Raw genomic sequence first — 23,997 nt, 5'->3', positions numbered from 1 at the left:
ATCTAGCCCTGAAATAGCTGTAATAGAAGATCAGCATCTCTAGATCAGTTAGTTCAGTCTCTACCAATCAGCTTTTCTGCTGACATATTTTTTCATCTTATATGTTGTCACCTTCTGAACTTAAACACCAAAAAAACCATCTGCTTATCAAGACATCACAAAAATTTACACCTTCCCAGGCAGGACTTCAAAACATGTTGTGAGCCCACACAGTCTACTGAGCAGGCAAGGAAAGACTCTGTGGTCGGAGGCAGAATACATCGCGCAGCTCAGCACCACGGCTGCCCCGTGGCAGGAAGCAGCCAACTGAGATGCTGAGACTGGGAAGGAGGAAGCACAGATTTTATCAGGTTAAGACCAGTCTCCTCAGAGGAGACTAAGCAAGCAAACTCCATCCCTCATTAATATGAGTCAGGTGATTGTAGTTTCTTGTGTTAATTAGTGCGGGACTCTCAGGAGTAAGATTCTGCCTACCCCTGGAGAGATGTGTCATAATTCATTTACCTACGGTTTGGCTCAGATGTTGTGTTTTAAGCACACCACTACTAGGAAAATTGTCCGGCAAGGTCAGAGCTACATGCGTTTAGGTCCTGACACAGGTATCTATGCATGTACAGTGCTGAGCTTTGAACATGCCATTTTAGTTGTTAGAAACAGTCTACCTGAGAGAGCGCAAAGCGCAGTGGGAGCCTGCTTCTCAGCAGAATACTTAGCCTGCACAAAGCTTTGGACTGCCAGAGCTAGCTTGCTTCATGCCCTGAGGTACATTGTTTAAAAAGAAGGTGGGTAACTCTACACTATGCAACAGCCCACAGTGTAGACAACCGCTCAGGATTTAGGTGCTTGGAGTTGACTCCCCAGCACGACCTCAGATTCCATGAAGGTGTTCCTTGGACGTCTCCTCTTGGGGTGTTTTGCTGGCTCAGCCAGGCTTTGCTTGTGAAACCTGAGGGGATCACATCACATGGTTTATTTTGCATTTACTCACGTATAACACAGCATGACTATACATCAATCAACTAATTTTAGCAATGTTAAAACTGAAGAAAAAAGAATGATATCTTATGAATATACTGACCTGCCTCCACACTCTATCTGCCTTCAAATTCTTAAAAGTTTTTGAAAAGTGCATCCAGAGATTATTCACAATAGTGTGCAATGGCCTATAGTTCCCAAGGCGTTGGTAATGGTTCTGGGGGAATTCCACAAAATGTAATGATTTTTTTCATCAGTTGCTCATTTTCAGTATCTTCTGTCTCCATCAGTTATACAACTAAGTAAGCAAAAATCATTTGGTTGTTTCGCTAACTTACATGAGAGGCAAGAATTGTACTACATAACTTGACATCTGTGCATAGAATTTTTTTGGCTTGTACAGCAGAATGGCACTAAGCTTTCATGGGTGCCGAACACTGCGCTAAGAGAAGACACAACAGTGAAGGAAAGGGCACTGGTAGTCAAAAATCTTATTGTGAAAGTAGCAAATTTCACCTACATTGTGTCATAGGAGAAAACTCATCAATGTTATATTCTTATTTGTTATATTCTCCATCTTTTGATAGGATAAGAATATTCTGCAAAAATAGTCTTTCTTGCTTATTTTGTTCACAAAATAAAACCAAGGCAAGGTTTGATTTTTTTAAGTTATTCTCTATAATGAGAAACACAGTGGTGTATAGGCTGAAAAGGTTTATAATATTTTATATACTTTGTAGTTCTTCAGACCTGTTGGGGAAAGAATTAGTAATGTATCTATATATCTGGTAAAAATATCTCAGTGACCTCATACTCACATTTGTGTAAACATCACCTCATCAGTTCCAGATACTTATACAGGAAACAAATCTGAATGCTCCTCTAGTGTTCTATACTTAGGCAGGTCAGCCGGCATATGTCTGGTCTGTAAATACCCAGTTTTACTTGGGTCCTTATTTTAAGGTTTCTCTCTTACGAGTTTGCTGCAAACATGCACTCAGTATTTGCCAGTGAGCCTTTTCCAAGGCAACTTGCCCCTGAGGGTTCCCATTAAAAGCATTATTAAACAAAAACTAAATGCAAAGAAGAGCTGTACTGGTTGGTAAAGGCTTAGTCTGGATTGAATTACTAAATATTACCATAATAGTCCTGAACTGACAAAGTGAGTATCAAATGATTTTTCATAGCTGTCAGTCACTGTGTTATGTGACCACAGTTTGCTCCATGTCCCCATTTTGCTAACAGCTTGCTAAAATCAAAATTCTCCTTTGTGTTTTCATGATAATCTTTCCTAATGTTCTATAGCATGCAGGACAGACTTCTGACTTTATAGCTTGGGGAGGCATGTGATTATAGTGACATAATAAATTGTATGTTGCCTGGTGTAACAGTGCAATGCTTGCAATTCTTTTGAACAGATAATCCTGAATGTCACATGCTTAATTTTCCAATTGTGAAGTAAAATAAGGAGGGAGTGTAATAAAAGAAGGTACATGTTACAAAAATAAATGCAAAAAATAGCAACGATTATAACTTGAACCTTTAGTTAGTAATTTTTACATATATTTTTTTTAAAATATATCCCTGCAATAGATTTTTGGCAACCCTATATGTGAATAGCATCAAATTAGAGAAAAAAATATAGTTTTAGAAATGGGAAAAATGCAGTGGATTGCCAAGTTCAAATCTTGAGAATAATAGAAGATTTTACAAGTCGTCTGGAGGGCCAATATATAATGATTTAGTAGGTAGAAAATTGCATATGCTACAGGAACCTTTAGCAGCATTATTAGCAGTGTAAACGCAAAGGTAGAGTTTAAAATCACTTTGTCTTCAAGTTTAATGCAGGCTGTCTTTACCACCAAAATTAGCAAGTCATTTATTCACAACTATATTGCTGCCCGTGGAGGCATGAATGGTGGTGACCACCCTTCCTGAAATGATTTGCTTAAAGCTATAATCCATACAGGCAATAGCAGAGAATACATTCTAATCATTGGTCACTCTTTATGGGGTCCCTAAACCAACTTTCTCCAACAGCTGTTTGATTTTGTTTGCTTTCTAATACTACATGTGTGTCACTGGGCTGTTCTCTCTTTTTTTCTTTTTCTTTTTTCCTAATGCAGACAGTGATGTTCCATGTGCAGATTCGGACAGTATTCTTTCAGCCACACTAATGGAAACAAGGAATCAAGAGGGCTTAAATTATTTGGTATTTGTCAAAGAAGGCAGCCAAGATCAAGGAAGCATCAATTCTGCTGAGCTCAGTTGAGTCTGGTTCTGTCTGTTTTGAAAGACAGAGGCAAAGAAGAGAAAAAGCTCTACCAAAGAAGACATAAGCCAAGGAAAATATTCTGCACATCTTCATAATTACAGAGATGTCTTAAAAAAAAAACCAGCAACTCTCTAAAACTCTAAACCTACCAGATAATATCATAAGGCACCGAATCATGTGTAGCAGAATAAGACAACACTTACATATCTTTTGATTTTCTACATGTTATTGTTTGGGTGTTTCATAGGAGATAAGTTTAAGGGAATAGAAAAATGTAATCGGACAGCAAGTGGTGTTGTTGAGGTGTTGATTAAATTTATGCAATCACATATGCCTCAGACACAAGCACTTGTTTCAAAGAGGGAGTACTGCTATGATGTTTCAAAGAAGAGACCAACTCGGTCATGAAAAGAAAAAGCAGTTGAAATCTAGCTTCATTGTGCACACACAAGATTTTATAAATTGAAAATCTAACAGAAATTCTTGTTTCATGATCTCCAAATCAGTAAGCAGTTGATGAAGGATGACTGGGTTGTCCACCGCTGGGAATGTTCTATTTCACTATTTAATTTGAACAAATGCTTGCAATCATCTTGAATGTTAAGCTGCACTGGGGTGGTTCTGTGAATCTAGACAGTCCTGTTTTCTTATATTAGTTTTCCTTTCTAATGTTCATCATCCTTGCTTTTTTTTTTTTTTTATCAGGCTGGGTGAAGTGAGATACTTTTCCTTTGGCGATCAGGTCAAAGTCCGTAATAAAATGATATATAAATAATTACTAAGCAAAAGACAGCAATAAGCTTTTGGGAACATTTCATAATGAACAAGTTTGCAAATTCTGCAGAGTTATTCACTGACATCTGTCAGGAGGCTAGAAACGTGCTCTGATTTTATGCAAATATTTGATAATGGGGGACACTAAATAGCTGTAGAGGGACTATGTGGTGGCAGAATGTATACATATTTTAGATGTAACTCCACTGAAATCAAGCTTCAAAAGTTCCTTAAATGGAGATCCAACACAGATGAACAAGAAATATGGGTTCTGGCCATTTTACTCAAACAAGATAGAAATTGAGAGCTTTAGAATTAGGATTCTTCAAAGTCTTTGACAAAGCCTATTCAAGCAGTCTATAATTGCATAAATATTTTTTCTTCATCTACAAATTAGTGTACAAGACAGATTTGCTAATAACAATTGCAGCACTTTGCTATGCTCACCAGACCATGAGTGACAAATTAATGCTGTATAATGTTTCCTTCCTCTTTGAGTGCTGCTTGATTGGTTATACAGCCATTCCTTTCATTTCAATAACCTAAATATGAATGATGTTTACTAACTAGCAGCATGTGGTAGCCAGAAACCAGGAAGATCCCAGTTTTTAGTCTCTGTACCTAGATGACTTCATGTGTGTGCGTAATTCCACTTAACTTAGGAGGACTGCTCAGTCAGCAAGCCACAAACAAAGGTTTTGAAAACTGCAGGACTTCATTTATCTTTTTCTTTAGCAGGAGAAGCTTCCAATCCTGCCAAAATTTTGTTTAGGCAACGCATTTCACATTGTGACTGCATCTGAGATGTGATAACCCATGTCAATTCAGTTTTGAAGAGGTCTGAGATGGGACAGAATCATGCAAGCAGAAATCCAATGTCCACTGATACAATGTCAGCTCTAAGCATTACTCCATTTTCCCTCACTCGTTTCCCTGCCTTAGAGAAGTAAGAATGCCAATGAAACTATTCCACTGTGTTATGGTAAAGCTGAATTTGATGCGTGCAAACATCCATCACCTACATCCACCCATGATGCCACCTGCAAGGAGTTTCTTAATCCCTCACATTTCTGTATCACACTTCTATTTGCACATCTTCCTGATTTCACCTTCTCTATCTCACTGACATGGTGCTTCCTCTCTTTGTTCAAACTCTTCTTGATGATTCACTTTTTACTCATCAACTGTTATTCACTATCAGGAGGACACCTCTTGCCTTCAAGCAGCCAGCCCCTGATGGCAGTTTTCATAGCTGCTTTTGGAGCCAGCAAGGGAGACACACATAACAGGTGATAAGAATGAAAGACCTTTCTAGTGCTTTGATGCTGTGCGAGCACTTTTCAACAATAACTAAAATGTTAGTGTGTTATCAGTGTTGTTTTGGTTGCAAATATAAAATGTAGCACAAGGCGTACTGCTGTGAAGAAAGTAAACTTCAATCCAGAAGTGTCTAAACCTGCCCAAGAAGAGGGGGCATGTGCCCCCAGGTGCTCATCGGGGGATGCCCTAGATAAACCTCTGGGACAGAGCTGCTTATTCTCTCAGGCTCTTCCTTGTTCCTTGATGCCAGCGCAGACACTTGGCAAGATTACTGAGCAACAATGGTGAGCATGCTTCAGGATGTGATACCACACACAACCAATCCACAAGTGCTGGGCTCTCAGATGGCAACAACTGAAGTCTGAGCTGTGCTTGGACAGGCATACCGTGTAGCCTTAGATGTCTTATTTAATCTCTCAGCTGCATCCATATGAATGGATGAAAAACATTTACTCTTACCTATGAATAGTATTTACTGCAACATAATATGAATGCTGTGGTTATTAATTAAAATTTGTAAACGTGAAGAGCCAGGGCAGATGTAATTTATTTACTAAGGCAGCATTTTCAGTGGCATCAATTCTAGATCTGCAGTCTTCAGTCCCCTTGGTCTACAGCAGTTGGTAGCACCTGACTACCACTGCATTTCTATTTTTCAGGGTTGCTTGCAAAAGCTTGTGAGCAGGTATACACACTAATGACCAGATCTGTCCAAAACCTGTGTACCTCGTACTTTCCATCTGGGACCATAATCAAGATCCAACAAAGGAAAAAACAATGCTTTATGACAAAAATATTGAGTCCTTTCTGGGTGAAAGATAAAGTTATGGAAAGTCTGTGCATGTAGCTGCTGTTGAGAGATATGCCAGGCTTCAGTGGCATCACTTGCTCATCCCTATGCACCAGAGAGGAAGTGCTCAGCAGTTTGGCATGAGGTATGGGAATGTGGTTGTCAAGAGCTCTGAAGAAAAGCTTAGACAGCCTGAAAAGAGGATTTTTTGAGATACGAAAGGAAAAAGATATGACTGAAAAATATGATGGGGCTGAAAAATAAAGGGTGTCAAGATGAAAGGCAAAAGGTTGTGCAGTTACACCGCTAACACAACGGTTTTCTATTAGTCTCTGTTATCTGCAAAAACTAGTAAGTGGTGGGAACAAGAAACTTAAGTTCACCACAGCCTTGCCTATCAGAGATGCGCAAACAAGAGCCCAGGGCTGAGACTAAATTTGTTGTTCCTCAACTTTCCTGGTATCCTAGATAACAGAGACTAGTAACATCCTCCAGATCACAGGGCTCCTCAAAATTTGTTCCTTCACCACTTTGCACTCTTGCTTCCTACAGCTGTTTCCAGCAGAGAAAGTTTTGCCGTCTATTTGGATTAACTGATGTCTCCAGGTTTTGTCTTTTATTTTCTTCTTTTTCTTTGACATCTGTGGCAAGCGGCCTATGAGGGTTTGGGTCCTCAAGTGTAACTTTACTGAGCATAGCCTGGTGAAACTGATCCTCTGAGACTCGGTTTTAAGACTATGCAATTTAATAACAACTGTGAAGGAAAGCTTTTTTCTAGACTCATATTTACCTCTTTCTACACAAGCTGACCTAAATTCAGCTACAGTAGACCTGAAAATAGTAGTTATGGAAAACAATGTCTGTAAAATAGCCCTGACAGGTCTGTTAATGATTGAAAAATTCTAATTCACCTTCATTACTTTTAATTGATTATTGAAAGCTTTTCTTACACAAACACACTGGAGTGATTTGCAGGAGCTTGCATACCAGCTGGATTTTTCAAGTGATCATGGCTCTATTTATAATGACACTTGGCACATCCAACTGACATTATGTTTTACCTTTAATAAATAACCAGAAACCCAGTGCATCAAAGCCAAGTGATGATGCCAAAATATTGTCATTATTGCCAATGACATGACTGATGCTGCTGTATAAAGTAACCTTTTTTATAATGTGTTAACTTCTTCAAATGACGTCGTCCATTTGGAGGACGTTCATCACTGCCTTCTATCTTTTACGGTAAGAATGGAGCTGTAAAGCAGCCACTCTATGTTTGGATACCAATCCCTTTTGCAGTGCTGTTGACATAGCTGGATCTTCTATTTCCTGCTTTTTTTTTTTCCCTCTCCTATCTTTCCTGACAGCACAAGTCACTTAGTGCTTCTTAGAGATGAGGCCACTGAAATGCCTTTATTATCCTTAGCGGTATAGTGAGCAACTACTGGATGAAGCCTCTTCATCCATCCTGTAGGAAACTCAGTGGAGTTTCAACATTGTTTGGTAGCATCAAAATCTCATGACTCTGACTGATCTGCTGGTGAATTTCTCTTCACATACCCAATTTTCACACCTTTCCAGGAAGGCTGACAATGTGTAAGTTCTCAGTAATTTCCAGTCACAAATATATACAGTTTTCCTTTATAGAGCAACAGGAGAGGCAGAAGTTTGGGAATCACAGAATTAACCTTTTATGACAATATCTTTTCTCACATCTTCAAATTTCTTCAATCTGACATCACCATATCCCCAAGGATGGAAACCTAGTCACACAGTGCAGCCTTGTGTTTTTCAAGTAGAACCTTGCCAGCTTTGTGCTTTCATCATTTGTCTGCTGGCACAGTCTTTGCTATCTTAAGAGAGGTATCACTGCATAATTTTTGAGTCTGTTGCTTAAAGCACCTAAATCTACCTAAATCTACTAAAACAAAAACTACTGGTCGTGATAAGCCACAGTCGTCAAACACATCTTCTTGCCTATCCCACTCAGAGATGGCTCTTGGCTTTACTGGTAGCATCACCAGTTAGATGCTGTCATTTCTCTTCACAGAAGCAAGCTGGGAAGGAACTGTTGGTCCTACTTCTTGCCAGCATTCAAGGTTAGCATTAAATAATTGATACAGACATAAAAATGGAGGGAAAATGATACATTTAGAAATTCCTTTAAAAGTCTTTGTGCACATAATCATTAGTCTTGCAGCAGTAAGTTTAAGTGGTCACTAAGGGCAGGGTGATATCTTACCAGGGAAAGGGTTTGACCTTATTGTAGCTCAGTTGTCATGCCTGCGTGCACTAGTCATACTGCCACTGAAATGAAGCTTTCCTACTCCTGACTTTTGGGTTGCTCTTTAATTTCTTCAGATATTTTCTCCAGGGAATGCTTTCTGAAATGCCTACCTGTCTCCATATAGAAATTAATTCTATTCTTTGGTTCATTTTTGTATTATTTGATAAGTAAAATACTCGATCTTGATGGAAGCACCACAAGAAAAAGTGGTGACAAAGTGTCTAGAGCTGCAAGTGCTCTATTGCTACCATGTTTGAACAGCTGTGTTTTGGCTCATATCATAGATTCCTGCAACTTCAAACTAGTATATATGTTTCTGGGGCACGAGAAGCAAAAACAGAAATGTGAGCAATCAGATGGCTTTTAGAAGATAGGCCTGTATGTAAAGATGTTGGATTGTGACTAAAAAGGCACAACTGTTACTCTAAGGACTATACAAACATAAAAATTGCAAATTCTGATTGGTTTACATGGTTTTTCTTCGAACTGCAAGAGTAGCAGGTTAAGTGGCAAAGCAAAACAATGATGTGCCTTGCAAAATACACTCCCAAAGTGGGTAAAGAAAACCAAATACAAGCCCCCTCTTAAACACAGGATTTGCATTTTCTTAGCAGAATAAACTCTTTGCCTCGACTCTCTGTACTCTCACTGAAGTGGAGGTCATGGCTAGTGACAACTGGGAGCTGTTCCTGGAGGCTTTCTTGCCTTTTTAGGTTATGAGGGTCTCTGTGTGTTTAAGATAATATGACTGACAGCTCCAGTCCGGCCCCAATTAGCACCCTATAATTTATTAGCTTCTCCTTTCAGATTATGCGCTAACTTCACAAATATTTCAACCACGGAAACAGCAGCTATCAAGTGTCTCTTTCCTGATCCAGCTCACTGGGACTGCAGTTTAATACAAGGAGGGAGCTGTGCAGGTCCGTCAAGAGAGAATAATCATTTGAGTCTGTGTGCAACTGGGGCTGTCGCAGCTCTTTAGGACTTGGCCTGTGGCAAAAAAGGGTTGTTCCCTTGGATGGAGGATTAGGGCTTGGTTCCTGCCACAGGGGTATGGTGCAGGATTGAGGCCAATAGGCTGAGTCTTCTGGACAGGGTCCATGTCCAATTCCATTTATCATAGAAAAATCTGATGCTTCAACTTCATACAAACAGCAGTGATAGGAAAGTCTGTATCCCTCCTAATGTTGCTCTTTGCTCCTCCCAGCTGTAATGTGGGGCCAGAGCAGTATGTGTAGGAAGCGACTGGGTGAGGCAGGAGAACAGATTGGGGGTGAGATGCAGAGTCAGGGCTGAGGACAGATCCTATTTGGTATTTACAGTGCCTTTACCATGAATATAGCTCAGCAACTGGCACATCCCTAAAGAAATGATCCAGTCCCTTGGTCAGCTGTGGTTCTGTGGGCTGCAACCAAGCATGGCCAAGGGAGCTGCTTATGCATGAGTATGATGCCCAGAGGAGTGTACCCTTGCACCCTGCATCCCTGCACTGTGCCCAGGCTCTTCGAGTGCCTTCCGCTTGTCCCACAGGACCGGGTGCAGGGATGTCAGGGGTAGCAGGACAGGGACATGGCACCGCAGTGCCTCTCCATTACTCTCCATTTGCACGCAGAGTTTTGATGCACAGATTATGCCTGGTTAAGGAGGCAGTAGAAGGTGCACTGCAAAGGTAACTTCTTCTGTATGATTTAAGATAGACATGAGCAGGGGAGCCTTGATAGCATGAGACGCTTGTTGGTGCAGTCAGTTTAAAGAATAGTCTTACCATGCTGGGAACGAAATTAACAATAGAGTTCCCACAGCTGTAGTCCCAAAGCTTGGGGGTTGACTGAAGTAAAGCTTTTTTTTAAAAAAAAAAATAATATATTCTTTTACTTTTTTTATTTCTCTTTAACTTTTTCTTTTCTTTTTGTTCTTTATTTTCCTTTTTTTTCCTTTTTTATTTTTCTGCTGCTGAGCAAAAAAGTTGGATTTTGATCTCCTACTTGCATTTCTCTGTGCAAAATTGCCTAGCCTACTGAATAATAAACTCCTCCAAATAATCACAACTTAAGTTTCCTTCCCCTGCTGCAACTGCTCCTCTGGGTGGCAGGCCAGGGAAGCCAGCCAGGACGCCACAATCCCCCAGAGGAGCTGGCTCACCCTTCGGTAATCAAAAGGGCACGTTAATTACAACCCTTGCCCAGAAAAAGATGCATGAGAACTGCCAGTCAGAGTACCCTATTGCATTCAAAGCCATCAGCAGCATTTTCCTCCCTTCCAGGAAGGGACCAACCTTTAAGCCCTTGCTAGAGCTTGTCATGAACCTAAATAGGACTTCAAAGGGAAGGCGAGAAGGGACTGCAGTGCCTCCTGACCCAAGGAGGAGACAGGGCAGATACATTTCCCCAGAGATGGGCAGCACACAGTCTGGGGGAGGTGCCGGGGATTACTCAGGCTCTCTTTCACCCTCCCTGCCTCTTTTCCTCCTGTCCTTTGCTGGGGAATCCTACAGAAAATGCACTGCAAAAGGAGGTGAGAAGTAATCAGTGTTGCCCTAAAGCTCTTCAACATTAGACTGTAACTGCAGGGACACATATATCTACTTATCAACAGCGCTCAGATGCATTCTTGTATCAGCAGCTACGTTGAAGCAAAACCCTCATCAAAATGAAGTGGAGCCTGAGATGACAAATATTACGTCCCATCCCCACTTCCATACTTCCCTTGACAGATCACTGGTAACCTCAGAGTTCATTTAAATGGTATTCCTACATGCTTTGTTAATTTTCAGTTATTTTCAAGATGAGAAATAAGAGTTTGCAGTGAACATGCCCAGAACTCACTTTGTGAACTCCTACAAACCTCCCTCACTTGGCAGCAGTAGATACTCTCACAATGCCTGCTACTGCCATGCTCTGCAGATTACACCCCTCTGCTTTTTTTCCCTGGACTCTGCATGAACAGGTTGAGAGCTGTGTTTGCTCGGTTGCCTCAGCTGGGCTCTGTTTATCAGTTGTAGTGAGCAGTCAGAGAGCACAAGCTGGTGCTAAACTCTGCACGACACTCGGAAAGAGGCAGGAGGAGGATCTGCTCCTCAAGCTGCGGGACTGGGGACTCGCAGCTCTGCTCTTTCTCTGTGTGACAGACAAGACACACAGGTTTCTTTTGTATATCCAGATTTCCTGCAAGCATTCATGATGAAGCAAGTAATAACCTATAATGCAAGGAGGAATAGAACAGACTTCCAAAAAGGCACTGAGGTTATTTGCACTGTTACTGCCTCAGGAGCTGTGGCTCCAGTCTGCAAAGACTCATGGAAAAGCAGTAATGTAGGTGCTGTGAGTGAGTAGTCACCCTGGAGTCAGAATAACATAGGGTGAGCAAAACTCTGCAAGAATTAGCCAGAATAAGGTATCTGTGTGTTCAGACTGTAGAACATCTGAATAAGGAGCATTTTAAAAAAGTCACTTGCACATCTAACAGCTTGAGCCATGATCTTGACTTTGGTGTTTGGGTGCTTTCACAATACAGCAGCAAAAAAGAGAACAAATGTCAAAACCGATATTCATGTATTCACTGCATAAATTCTCATGCTTCAAAACACTCACAGCCAAAATGAATTGTAAATGCCAATGAAGTAAATGACTGGTTTGTGCTCACATTAATATTTCCAAACATATTTTGGCTGTATTGCCCAGCCCTCCTCATTATGAATTGCACAGGAGAGGTGGAAAAAAAAGGGAGAAAAAAGAAACAATTGTGGGAAAGCACAATCAATGATAGAGCCAGATCAATGCTTTTTTTTTTTTTTTTTTAAAGACACAAAAAACCTTTAAAAACAACCTAAAAACCCCACAGGCAAATGCTCACAGAATGACCCTGCTATCTCCAAGCCTCTGCAGCAATAAAGTTAAATGCCATTTTTAGTTACCTTTCTCCTGCAAAGTGTTGCTGTCTTCTTTCTTGATAGAAGCCTCAGAACATTTTTGGTTTAACTGGTAATATAAATTCTGGAGTCCTTCCCTTGCTCTTTACAGATTGTCTGGGCTTTGGCTACTTGGAGGCTGAGGGCAAAATGCTCAGGGGTATGTCTGACTAGAGGAATCATGGCAGTTCACCTCCTGTCATTTGCTGAGTTCTGGCCGGAGATGCTCTGCACACATTGCTCCTTGCCAAGTTATCACAATATTTACTCACACTTCTTCATTGTACTCTTACTATTTTTTCCTGGAAATAGAGTTATTGCTGAGTTGAAATCTAAGAGAAGCAAGTTTGAGTTATTCATAACTCCATTTCTGACACATGGTGACCATTATGCCAGATTATGTGAGAGTGTCAGAAGATAAGAATTCTCATCACAGCACGAAGTCCATTTTCTACTGCTTCTCCTAGTGTCAGAGGATAGCGTTAGAACTCTCCTCTTACATGCATTGAACTTTGTCAGCCTTTGAAGATATTACATTAAGAAAAAACAGAAAAAACCCTCAAAAACAGAGTAGTAGTGTGATCAGATGTTTTGCCTGTAAAAAAGTCAGCTTTGAAGTGACTGTTGCACTGTTTCATTAATTATAAATCACTGTGTAATAGCATCTTAATTTATCAGTGCAATAGCAATGATAAATGCTACATTTCCCTCTTCTACTAGCTTCATCAAGAAACGTCTGTTATTATGGAACAGTCCCTTTTACTTCAGCCCATCTTGGAGATATATCATGCACTAAAATGTAGTACCAAAACAATCCTGTGATTTCTTATCTTTTGTACTTATTCCTGTATTTTTTACTCACTAAGAAAAATATTTTCAACTGCTAGTATTTCTAGCTATCTTTAATGCAAAGTAGTAAAATAACTCACTCCATTCACAAGGCAGGTATTTTTCCTATTTCGTTCTGATGTTTCCACTTTACTTAATTCCTCTTATTTAGCTTTAATTCTTCATAAAAGCACACAGGGTGAAAGAAGGAGATACCTTTAATGCAGCTTTCCTACTGTTAAATAGATATCTCATTCCCCTTTTCAAAAAAACAAAACAACTATTAAAGTGACAAAATGACAACAACAAATAGACAAAGAGAAATATTAGAGGCAACTCAGACCTATTGTCCATCATGTGCCTTTCCTTCTGGTGTTGCCCTAAAAGGCTGTTGGGTTGAGGGAGAGCTGTTCTTCACAGGTTTCCTTCCCTCCCCCGCCTAAAGAGGGCTTTACTTTCACCAGAAAATGTTTCTTGAAGAAAAGAAGAGCACCAAAAAAAACAAAACAAAAAAGCCCACAACCAAACAACTGTGATATATCCAGCACAAGTGTTGTGCCGAACTCTGAGAAGTGCCACCTTGCTTTTCGTCTTTCTGGGGTTTGAGCAGTTGTGTGTGGAACAGCTGCATCATTGCAAGCCCAGGGCAGGTGGCCCCAGACAGACGCTTGCCACTCACAGCCGCAAAGCTGAAAAATCTGACCAGTTCCTTGATAGTCCGAAAATGTTTGTGAGTTCCAGTTTCTCCTCATTTCACTTTTCTATGATGGGAAGTAAAAACCCAGTTCAAAACTGCTGAGTGGCTTTTCCATGTCTGCGTTCGAGAAATCATTTTCACCGTCATAAAAAAATATTCACACCACTAAAAAAAACCCCCATGATTTCCTCTGCCCCCTGTATGAAGGCCAGTGGTTTTGCATCACCATCCATGACATCATTTGACTCTTTTAGAGAAGTCTAACTGCAGTTCTGGGTTGGGGTCTGCTTAAATAGAAGTTCAACGTCTTTGGCTCTCTTCTTGCAAGAGAAGGATTTTCCTCTCCGAAACAAGTCCAAAGTGCCATCGTTGCAATGCCAGGTCCTTTTAAGTCCTGTTGTCTTTCCAAGGGCTGCGGGGCCACGGTGGGCTTGGAAAAGGGCAAAGGGGATGTGAGAGTCTTTGTGTCAGCACATCAGCTCAGAAGAGATCCACCACAGAAGGAGTAACGGCGAGCTGCAAACCAAGATCAGAAGCTGTTACAAACTGACCCGATTTCAGCTGTGAATGCCACCATGTCTATACAGGCAGAGATCTACAGGGGAGAGCCAGGGGAAGAAGAGTGAAGGACAGCTCTAAAACCAGTATAGATCCTTGCTTTTATCCTGAGGCTGCAAACCTGAGAATGGAGAGAAGAAAAAAAGGAAGAGAAGAAAAATAGGTACAGGCATTTAAGGACAGAGAAAGACAAACCACATTTCTGCCAGCTGAGATCAGAGAATCTGTCTGAAGCCTGGGCTCCCCAGAGCTCTGAGAGGATGAGGGGCAAGGAGAAGAGCCTGAGCTAGGCTGGAGACACACACATGTCCCTCCTGCTTGAAGTGAGGCCACCATAAGGAGCTGTTTGTGGCTGTGATAAACAAACTTCAGCATGGAGAACTGTGATCAGAGCAGATTTCCTTGCCTCTGCAGCCACTGACTTCAGACCTGCCATGGCTAGCTATCACCACTGTGAGCACACAGCCTTACTTCAAGGCACCCCACCAGGCGCAGGGTACCATTACTAGGGGAAAACCATTGCCCTTTTTGCTCAGCAAAAGCAATTGTGCTTTTCTCCCAAAACCTGCAAGAACAAAATAAACAAGGTGAAGAGGCGGATCATGAACCTTTGAGGGGTCTAGAAATGACAACAGAATCTGCTGTGGCTGCCCTCTCTCCTGCCTTCAGAGCAACCTATGGGGAAGCCAGGTGGTGACCTTTGCGGTGGTTCAGTCCTGCTCCTTGCTCTCGCTGCTCCAGGCAAGAGCAGGGCCAGGACCAGGACAAGAGTACCTTAGAGCAATCTGTACCTCCAGGGCATGGTTTTGGGTGCCAGAAATTCAAAGGATATTGGGGAGGGTGGGGTGACGTCTTACTCTGCCTGATCCTCCCTCTTCCCATCCTCACTTGCCTGGCCTGAGACTGTGCAGAGGTCATGTATCTCCCATGCGCTTTCCAGTTTATTCTCCCACAGCAGCACCCCAGCTGCCCCACAACAGGAGGTCCTTCCCTACTACTATGGATGGTGTGGAGGCAGGGTGCGACTGAGCCAGTGGACCCAAAGCGACAGAGGGCAGCTCTTTACCTGTGTCTACATTGAGGCTGAGGCTCTGTGCCATTTCCCCCGCTGCATTGGGGAAGGGTCCTGGTGTTGTCCAGGCCGCGGCAGCTCCCGCCTCGCTCTTGCCCAGTTCACAGGGGGGGCTGACCGGTGTGGGCACGGAGCCGGGGGTGAGGCGGTGGGGACGGACAGAGGCGGTGGGCACCAGGAGTGAGCCGTAACGGGGGTCGAAGTGGGGGCCGTAGACCTCGTGCATGGTGGCAGGGCGGGGGTAGGCGGTGCTCTGTGTGCCGATGTAGGGGTGATGATGGTGCTGGTGGTGGTGGTGATGGTGAGCGTGGTGCCAGGGCTCCGGACCGCCCTGGTGCAGGTGGCCATGCAGGGAGGCGGGTGCGTAGGGGTCTGCAGCGGCAGTGAAGGGCAGCTCGCTGTGAGTGGCAGCAGCCAGGGGGCTGCTCAGGGTGGCCGGGACCGAGGAGGGCTGGTACGTGCTGTTCCAGAAGGATGGCGGGAAGATGCGCTGGCTCATTGGGAAGGAGCCATCTGGGTCAAGGGAGCAGGAGAGAAAGGCAGTAATGAGTACACCCAGCGAGCCCTGATTGCCTTTCTCTAGGGCTCTGCCCCTCTATTACTCTCCCAAACCAGCCTTCATATTCCCTTTACCCGCCCCAAAACTGACAAACACAGGAAATTGCTCCCAACAGCTACAGATTCCTCTGCAGCTAAACATCCAACACACCTAGCCCAGGGTTTATCCATGAAACTGGAATCATTTGATCCAGGTTTCTCTATGTATGTATTTGGGGAAAAGGCTGTTATCTAAGGTGAGGAAAACATCTTTTCCTCAGTAGTGGAAACTGAGTGAGAGCTATTACACATCACAGCAATGTCCAGGGTTGGACTTTTCTTGTTTGTTTTTGTAGTAATCTTATGCTCACCCTGGCCCTGCCAAGGAAAGCGGCTGCTGTGGGCAGGAGCAGCGTGAGGTGCTACTAAGGGCCAGCCTGAGTTTTCTAAATATCTAGGAGCAATTCCTCATCTATTACACCGGACTAACGCCTGTTTCTTGGGTGTATCATTAACACCTTTTGAAAGCACTGCAGATCTTTGGAGACTAGCAGGGCAAAGGAGAAGGACCCTACATTTTCTTTTCCGGGTAAGCAACATGTGAGATAGACTAGTGATTATTAATAGCACATATAGATGTTATGCATTATTAATTGGGATTAATTGCGCTATCCCTGAGACAGTGACAACTGTCTCCGAGACAAAAACACACTCCTGATACATGTTTGCCAGGGAGATACACCAGCTCTGCGCCCCGGCAGGAGAAGGCAAAGTGGTTCATGACAATCAAAGAACTCTCTTCTCCTGCCATCAATTCCAGCACTGAATAACTTTCATCCATGAAATATTTAAACTACTTTTTCATTCTTAGAAACTACCGGCAGCAATTCATGAAGGGGCTGGGAAACTGGCCTCGGCCGAGTGGGTGGCCCTGAGAGGGATGGTCACCAAAACTGCTCCAGAAGAAAACAAGTGCCTGTCCTAACTGTCTGATGGGTGGAGGGTGGGGAAGGTTATTCCCCTCTGCCCTGGGTACCCCCACAGGCCCATCCAGGGTGAACTGGGCATGGCTATGAAGAGCTGCACATCATCTGCGGCCTTGTCTGCACAGGGCTGCTGCCATGGGCAGGTCTGAAAGCCCTCATTTTCAGAAATTTAGGGTCCTTGTCTCAACTCCAGCAGCAACCAGGGTGGTGACACACGTAGGGTGACAATCTGTTTTTTTAGGAATGAGAAGCTGGTAAGATGGTTCCCACATTTGCTTTTTTTTTGCCTTGTTCCCATTATCGATTATGACTGCGCTAAACTTCAATCTGCCCGGGTCAGCAGGTAAGCCGGTTGCTGCAGCCACGGTGGGGGAGTCCCTCCACCAGGTGAGTCACCGAGTGCGTGTGTTCACACGCTGCGGTGTGAAGGCTATTCAGTTCCCCCACCGCCTCCCAGGCTGCATCTCCCAGGATCACCGCAGCCTGCCGTGACCTGAAGAGGTTGATTCTATTCTTTTTCCCCGGAAAAGGGCCGTGGAGCTGCTCCCTGTCCCAGGGGCAGCCCGCTGGGGTCCCGCCGCCGGCGAAGGTAAGGAGGGAGAGAGGAGAAGGGAGAGTGGATGCGCGGCGGGGGAAAGAATCGGCGCTGGCCCGGAGGGGACCTCGCCGCCTCTCGGAGCCCTTCCGCGCCGTGCTGCGCCCTCACCCCGCCAGGAGCCGGCGTTCCGCGCTGCCTTTGCGCTGCCGAGCGAGAAGCTGCTGGGCTGGCTGAGGGCCCGGCTGAAGTGCTCGTCCACCACGGTGCTGATGTCCCCCTGGAAGTAGGTGAAGAGGACACAGCGGGAGTTGATGTACTCGGCCTCCGGGGGTCGCTCCTTCTCGGGACTGCAGTCCTCCTCTTTGATGCTGGCCGCAGGGTGGCTGGAGAAGGAGCTGCTGGCGCTGGCGCTGCTGCCGCTCTCCGGGGCTTCTTGCATTTTGGAGTAAAAGGCGAGTTTCTGGGAGGGGGGGGAGGAAGAAAGGAAGTTAAATATTGCCGGTCAGGCAGCGCAGCGCAACAAGGTACGCTGGCCCTCCCTGTACCAGCCGGAACGCAGCGCCCTGGCCGCTCCCGCGATCTTTCCAACAAGATGCAGAAGCCTGGTCCTCGGCTGTCCGCCGTGCCCCAGCAGCACCCCCTACACCTTGGCTGCCTTTTTGCCCTACCCCGGGGAGGCAGCGAAGGGGCTGCCAAAGGGGCTAAGGGTCCGAGCCCCAGAGGTGCCCACCAGGACGGAGCGGGACAGCAGGCGCGGGTCCCGAGAACGAAGTCCCGCACGAGAAGCACGGTGGAAATTCATGCGGGGCTGCCAAAGGGTCGAGGCAGGGAGTGGGGAGGCGGCGGCCGTCCAGAGCTAGCAGCGGGAGTTAAGAGGGGACCTCGCAAAATCTGCCCCAAAGACTGTCCTGTGACCCAAAGCGGCGAGTAGAAAGGGAGGGGAGAAAAAGAGTGGCAGTCTCAAACACATTTCAGGGTAAAAAAAAGCATTTCCCTGGCCAGCAAGAAGCTCCAGGTATTTCCTAGAAGATTACTCTGTTTTTACTGGATCCCTCTGGGTGGGAAAACAGCGGCAGTTACGAAGTTTATTGGACGTTTCCCATCTTCTCTTTATCCACATTAGCGTGTCTGCAGCTGCCGGGAGTTTCTCAGGAATAAGCGATGGGACCCGGAGCTTGGGCTTGGCCACCGCGGGCAGAGCCGCGGGACGGGCGGCTGGGGAAGCACCGTGGGGACCAGGGATATTCAATAATGTCACTCCTTCGTGACGACCGCCTTTCCACTTGGCTCCCGGCTCGGCCATTGAGGTAATGATCATCCCCCCAAATAATGTCACGAAGCCGCGTGCCGGGGGGTGATGGAGGGGGCTGATGAGGGAAGAAGCCAAGGTAGGGGAAGACATCATTTGCTATTTGTAACGGGTATTCCGGCCCCGCTGCCAGGCGCTGGAAGTAGCACACAGGCCACTACGCCGTGGGCTGCGCGGAGCAGGACCTCTCTCTCCGGCCCCGGCCCTGCACGGCGGGGGCTGCCGCCCACCCCGGGCCCTGCGTGCTGCTCCCTCTGTCCATCCCTTTCTTTGTTTCGCTGGGGAGGAAGGAGTTAATTTATGGAAGGAATAAGGGGGAATTGAAAAGGAGAAACCCAGAAGGCGAAAGGGAGAGCGGTGTGCAGCAGGTGCAGCAGGGGAAACCAGCCCCGACCCACTCGGGACCGAGCGCTTTCCGCGGAGATCAGTTCCCCGCGCCCGATATGACCGCGGACCCTTCCATTGCAGCTCGGGGGCCGATCGCCTCCCTCACGGCCCGGCGGAGCTGCCGGCAGAGCGGCGCTCAGACGCGCCTCCCCGCCACGAAGCGCCCTCGGGTCTCGCAGCTGCCGCCACCGCCGGGAGCCTGGTGGGGTCAGGGGACGGGCCGGGGTCCTCCCGTTGCCGAGCGGGACCCTGGAGAGGGGAGCATCTGCTCGCCCTGACGCACCGCAGGCTTCCTCCCCCACTGCCCAGCCGGGGAAACCCCACAACAGCCCAGCCCATCGCCCCCCCGCCACTTCCAGAGGTAACTCCGGAGCCCCCCTCCAAGGTGGCATCTCTGGCGAAGTGGCTCCCGCCGCTGCGGCCGGGATGCGGCGCGCACGTGTGAGCAGTGCCCCGGGCCCCTCCGCACCGCGGCCATCGCCGCTCCGGGCCGCCGCGCTCGGGTGGACCCAGTCCCGGCAAAAGGCGGGGAGGGGAGGGGGAGTGGGGAAGAAAGTAAAAAAAAAAAAAAAAAAAAAAAAAGAAGAAAAAAATTTCCCTTTAAAGCCACAGCAGGGTTAAATCGCGCTCTCACTCCCGAGGCAGCCCGCAGTCCTTCGGTCGCCGCCGGGGTACGTACCCTGTCGAGCCCCGCGCCAAGGTGGGATGCGGTTCTGCTCTGCTCACCATCGCAGGCTCCCAGATCTTCCGGCCCCTCTCTCCCCCTTTCCCCTCCCCTTCTCCTCTTCCCTTTTTCCTTTTGGTAAGGCCCCAAACGGCCATCCTCCAGACGACACCCCTCCCACCCTCTGCCTCTTCCCCGCTGCCCCCAGCGCGTACCTGGGGATAGGGGCTATAGGCTGCTGCGAAGTAGGGCTGGGGAGGACCGTAGACCTGGTACATAACATCCAGACAGCTCATGGCTAGCCGCCGCCGAGAAGTGTTTTTTCCCTCATCAACTCCTGTTCTGCAGAGTTCTGCAGAGTGGAGCCGTGCTTCGCGGGAGGGAGGTTGCCGGGAGTTAAGAGGCACCACTCACTGGTGGGAGGAGTGAGGGGTGATGAGACCGCGCTCGGCTGGGATGACCTCCCCCCCCCCCCCCCCCCCCCCCCCTCCTCCCCTGCCTGCCTCCCTCCCTATACCACCGCTCCCTCCCGCAAAAGCTGCGGGGCCGAAGGGACTCCGTGCCCTCCGGGGGAACGTCAGCCCTGCGCCCGGCGGGTGGCAGGGGTGGGGGGAGCCGGGGACAACCCCCTCCTGCAGCTGGGGCTGCCCGGGAGCAGCGGTACGGGAGGTGCGGGGGGAACTTTTGTATCCGGGAGGAACCCACCGGCGGCGAAGAGCCGGAGGGGCCCGGGGAGGGTCGGCGGGGCAGCCCCTATCTCTGCGCTGCACTTCCTTTCCTTTCGTTTCATTTCATTTCATTTCATTTCATTTCATTTCATTTCATTTCATTTCATTTCATTTCATTTCATTATTTCATTTTATATTTCATTTTTCATTTCATTTTATTTCATTTCTTTATTTCATTTCATTCTCACCACGTACGGTGCCGTTGCTGCCCCGCTGCCGGGATGCCCCTGCTGTCCTCCGCGTTGTGGGTCCCCGCTGCCGACCGGGAGGAAGTGGGGCTCTGGGAGAGGCAGGGGTCTCCCTAAATCCCACCGAGTCCTGGGACCCGCGGGAAATGCCACCGCCAAGGCCTGATGAGCCGAAGAAGGAAAACTCAGTTGCTTCCGAGGAGGAATCTCCCCAGAAACTTTGAATCATTACAAATTCCGGGAACCGCGATGCTTTTGCATTTAAGAGAAACTAAACCAACGCCGAGGGGAAAGGCACGTGAAAAGAGCAAGTTACCGTGAAGGTAAACTGGATTTACTCGCTAGCTTTCTGCAGAGTACGACACATAGAGGTTTAAACAGGTGAATGTGTCTGAACTATTCACGTTGATGGAGATGCACAGGAGGTAGATCGGTCTCTTAGGAGGGGTGCGAGTTCTCATTTCAATATAAATTCTTTGAAACGTCCAGCTCCATGGTACGGGTCACACCTACTGTGAGAAGCGACGCGTTTTAAAGTGCATTCTAAGCATTTACAATAAAGCAAAAAAATACAGACAGTATGAGAGAAAGAGTATTACTTGCTTTTCCAATGCTGGCTATTTACAAAACTATGGGGAATAAAACTGAAAAGAATGACCACTGAATTAAGCCCTGGAAAATCTTTACATGATTTTTAGCAGAGAATCCTTATAATTAAAAATTACTCTTTGACTCTATTTTATTTCCCCCAAAATGTAATTTTTTGTATTCCAAGTTCTAGGAATTGTTCTGAATGCCTGTCCTTCACCAAAACCGGATTTCAGGACCTAATGATCATATTTCATCTTGTTCCGCACTAGGTGCAAGGTTTAAAATTCATATTTAAACATCACACACACCACCCCCCACCTCCGGCCCCTTCTTGTTTGGTAAATTTACTTTTTCTACTGCATTATGCCCTGGAATGCCATGGCTGTGGGGCTCAGCCCCAGTCCCTCTCCTTTCCCCACCAGGGCAAATTTTGTCTGTGCTCAAGAAGAAAATAAGGGGGGGGGGGGGGGGAGGGGAAAGAACGGTTGGTATTAGGCCTTAAAAAAAGAAATGTGCCTCATACTCTATCATTTTAGCTCTCCTGAGCAGCAAGTGGATAACCATGGTACAGACGACTCGCACTGTGGCTGGCATCCAAAATAAGGCAGTCAGCTGAAGAATAACCCTCCACTCCTTGCAGTGAGGGACGGAGGGACCTCACCTAGGACACTGGGACCTTGCTTCTCCTGCATGTCCCTGATCCTGAGAGGTAGGGAGTTTTCCCACCTCACAGAAACCTGTGCCTCTGTCAAAGGTAACAGTACTGTGCAGCATACCAAAAAAAAAAGCCCATTTCTCAGAAGGTGAGTCTATGAACACATACTACAAAGACACAACATACTTCCCCTCCCTTCTCCAATCACTGCAACAGCAAAGGCAGGATCTGATACTCACCAAGGCTGAAGGTTTGCTTCTTGTGAAGAACAACATGAAGTGGAACAGCAACATGGGCAGCTAGGTGCTGTGATACAGCAGATGGTCTGGCTTGTGTCCCCTGGAGAATCAGGCTGTGAGGGCTGAATTTAGGGGTCTTACAGAATTTCAAGTATACATTAGGGGAATCAGGTCTAATGTGGCTTGGTATGAATTCAGTTTCTTTTATAAACAGCTGCTTGACTGTAAAACTGTCCAGCATAAGACACAAGCAAATTCCAGTGCCTGAATGCAGAGCAGTCTAACATTCATGCAAAAGTGTTGGTGTGGTTTTGCCTTCTCTGTGAAATCAGCCCTGGTATAGGAAATTATCCTGGAAACCAAGGTCTAGGAAATTGTCTTGGAAACTAAGGTCAGAAACTATATTTACTAATGATCTCACTGCATATTTACAATTATATAGAAATAGTTTTTCTTGGTCCTAACTAAAGAATTTTAGGTGGGTTGAGTCACACGAGAAACTACAAAGGCTTGGGAAAAAACAGCTGAGATATATCAGAGAGAAAATTATGACAGCAATGAAGGAAAGCACACTTTTAGGAAGGACGTGTTAAGAATTGGCTGTGTACTATTAAAACACTGGCATGGGCTTACTCCAGCAATCATACACTGGTAATGTTCACAGCAGAAATGCAGAAAGAAAATCTTGTTAGGAATAAAGAATGATGGGTTCTGAATAAACAGTGAGATGCAGAAAGTTACAACTCGCCTCTGAAAATGTTCTTATAAAGAAAGTCAATGCTACCTCCTAACTAAGCTGAAACCTTTCACAAAAGAAGAACTGGGTATTACCATGAATGGCTTCACTAGACAAGCAAACACATCATCAAACAAAACATCCACATTCAGAAAGACTGGGACAAAAAAGTCATGGAAACATGATAGCACCGGCCATATTTGTTGCTCACCTTCCCTGGAAATCCTATATCCAGTGCCAGCCTGCCAGCGCCCAGGGTGCAAAAGCTTGAGCAGTGAACACCATATTCAATAAAAGGATTAAGCATTTTTTAGCCAGAAGGGACCCTCATGGTGTTGATAATACACTTTTTTAGAAGCCCAGGGAGACTTGTGCTGTTTCCAGAAAGGTACACTTTCCCAACTGAAAGATACAAGGAGGTGGATGGAGAATCCAGCCCTTGCTGCAGACTTTTGCTGCTGTGCTCAGCTGCTTTCAGTTGTCCTCACTTCCAGCTTGAGCTGGGCTGGCTTTGGTTTCCAGCTGTTTATATAATGCCTTACTTCATTTAGCCAAACAGGCTTTTTGTATGTAATATTTTCTCCTATGAAACTTATTTTATTCCACATAATAATCTTTCTTTTTCTCTTTCAGCCAAGACAGATATAGATCTTTGATTTTCTACAGCAATTTCTCCAGTCCTCATATAATGTTTGCACCTTTTTTCTTTGCACCCTGTGCAATTTTTCAACATTGTTTTAAAAATATTGATACAAGAACATGATATTATTCCAAGATGTCTTTTGCTGAAGGTATACACAAGGTAAAATACCTTCTTAGCAACTGGTGCTCACAGCAGTCGGATTTTTTTGCTACAACACAATTTTAAAGACACATCATGCTGACGTGCTTTCCCGCTGTGATCACTACAGTATTTGCAGGATCACTACTATGAGTTGGTAAAAACCATGGACTGC

General features: G+C 45.6%; 2 protein-coding genes across 5 annotated transcripts in view; one reads left to right on the top strand and one right to left on the bottom strand.

Moving 5' to 3' along the window:
* ROS1 (ROS proto-oncogene 1, receptor tyrosine kinase) overlaps window positions 1-3,910 on the top strand; it is a 71,785-nt gene extending 67,875 nt beyond the window's left edge. The window contains exon 44 of the mRNA XM_057413237.1: window positions 3,102-3,910. Within this exon, the coding sequence (XP_057269220.1) occupies window positions 3,102-3,247 (146 nt within the window). The 3' untranslated portion in view covers window positions 3,248-3,910. The remainder of the gene's footprint in view (window positions 1-3,101) is intronic.
* Window positions 3,911-13,613: 9,703 nt separating this feature from the next.
* VGLL2 (vestigial like family member 2) lies at window positions 13,614-20,312 on the bottom strand. 4 transcript variants are annotated; one of them, XM_057413208.1, is made up of 4 exons: window positions 20,120-20,312; window positions 17,713-18,004; window positions 15,478-15,996; window positions 13,614-14,532 (listed from the first exon to the last, which is right to left on the bottom strand). In XM_057413208.1, the coding sequence occupies exons 1-4, from the start codon at window positions 20,198-20,200 to the stop codon at window positions 14,489-14,491; spliced, it is 936 nt and encodes a 311-aa protein (XP_057269191.1). In that variant the 5' UTR covers window positions 20,201-20,312; the 3' UTR covers window positions 13,614-14,488. The 4 variants fall into 4 exon arrangements, with proteins under 4 accessions (XP_057269191.1, XP_057269192.1, XP_057269193.1 ...); XM_057413209.1 differs by having other exon boundaries at window positions 13,614-14,369; XM_057413210.1 differs by lacking the exon at window positions 20,120-20,312 and adding an exon at window positions 18,579-18,712.
* Between the last annotated feature and the right edge of the window lie 3,685 nt (window positions 20,313-23,997).

The sequence above is a fragment of the Pezoporus wallicus genome, unplaced genomic scaffold (assembly GCF_028554395.1).
Source record: "Pezoporus wallicus isolate ANWC-B61680 ecotype Strahan unplaced genomic scaffold, APGP_CSIRO_Pwel_v1 contig_7505, whole genome shotgun sequence".
NCBI lineage: Eukaryota > Metazoa > Chordata > Aves > Psittaciformes > Psittacidae > Pezoporus > Pezoporus wallicus.
This window is presented reverse-complemented; position numbering and strand designations above follow the sequence as displayed.

What these genes read in the sequence shown, in the direction of transcription:
- VGLL2 (XM_057413208.1), bottom strand. Translation starts at nt 20,200, where the DNA reads ATGAGCTGTCTGGATGTTATGTACCAGGTCTACGGTCCTCCCCAGCCC. An exon ending in GAACGCCGGCTCCTGGCGGG is followed by an intron (nt 15,997 to 17,712) that starts GTGAGGGCGCAG and finishes CCCTTGACCCAG; the next exon opens with ATGGCTCCTTCCCAATGAGC. An exon ending in CAGCCTCAATGTAGACACAG is followed by an intron (nt 14,533 to 15,477) that starts GTAAAGAGCTGC and finishes CTCCATTCTCAG; the next exon opens with GTTTGCAGCCTCAGGATAAA.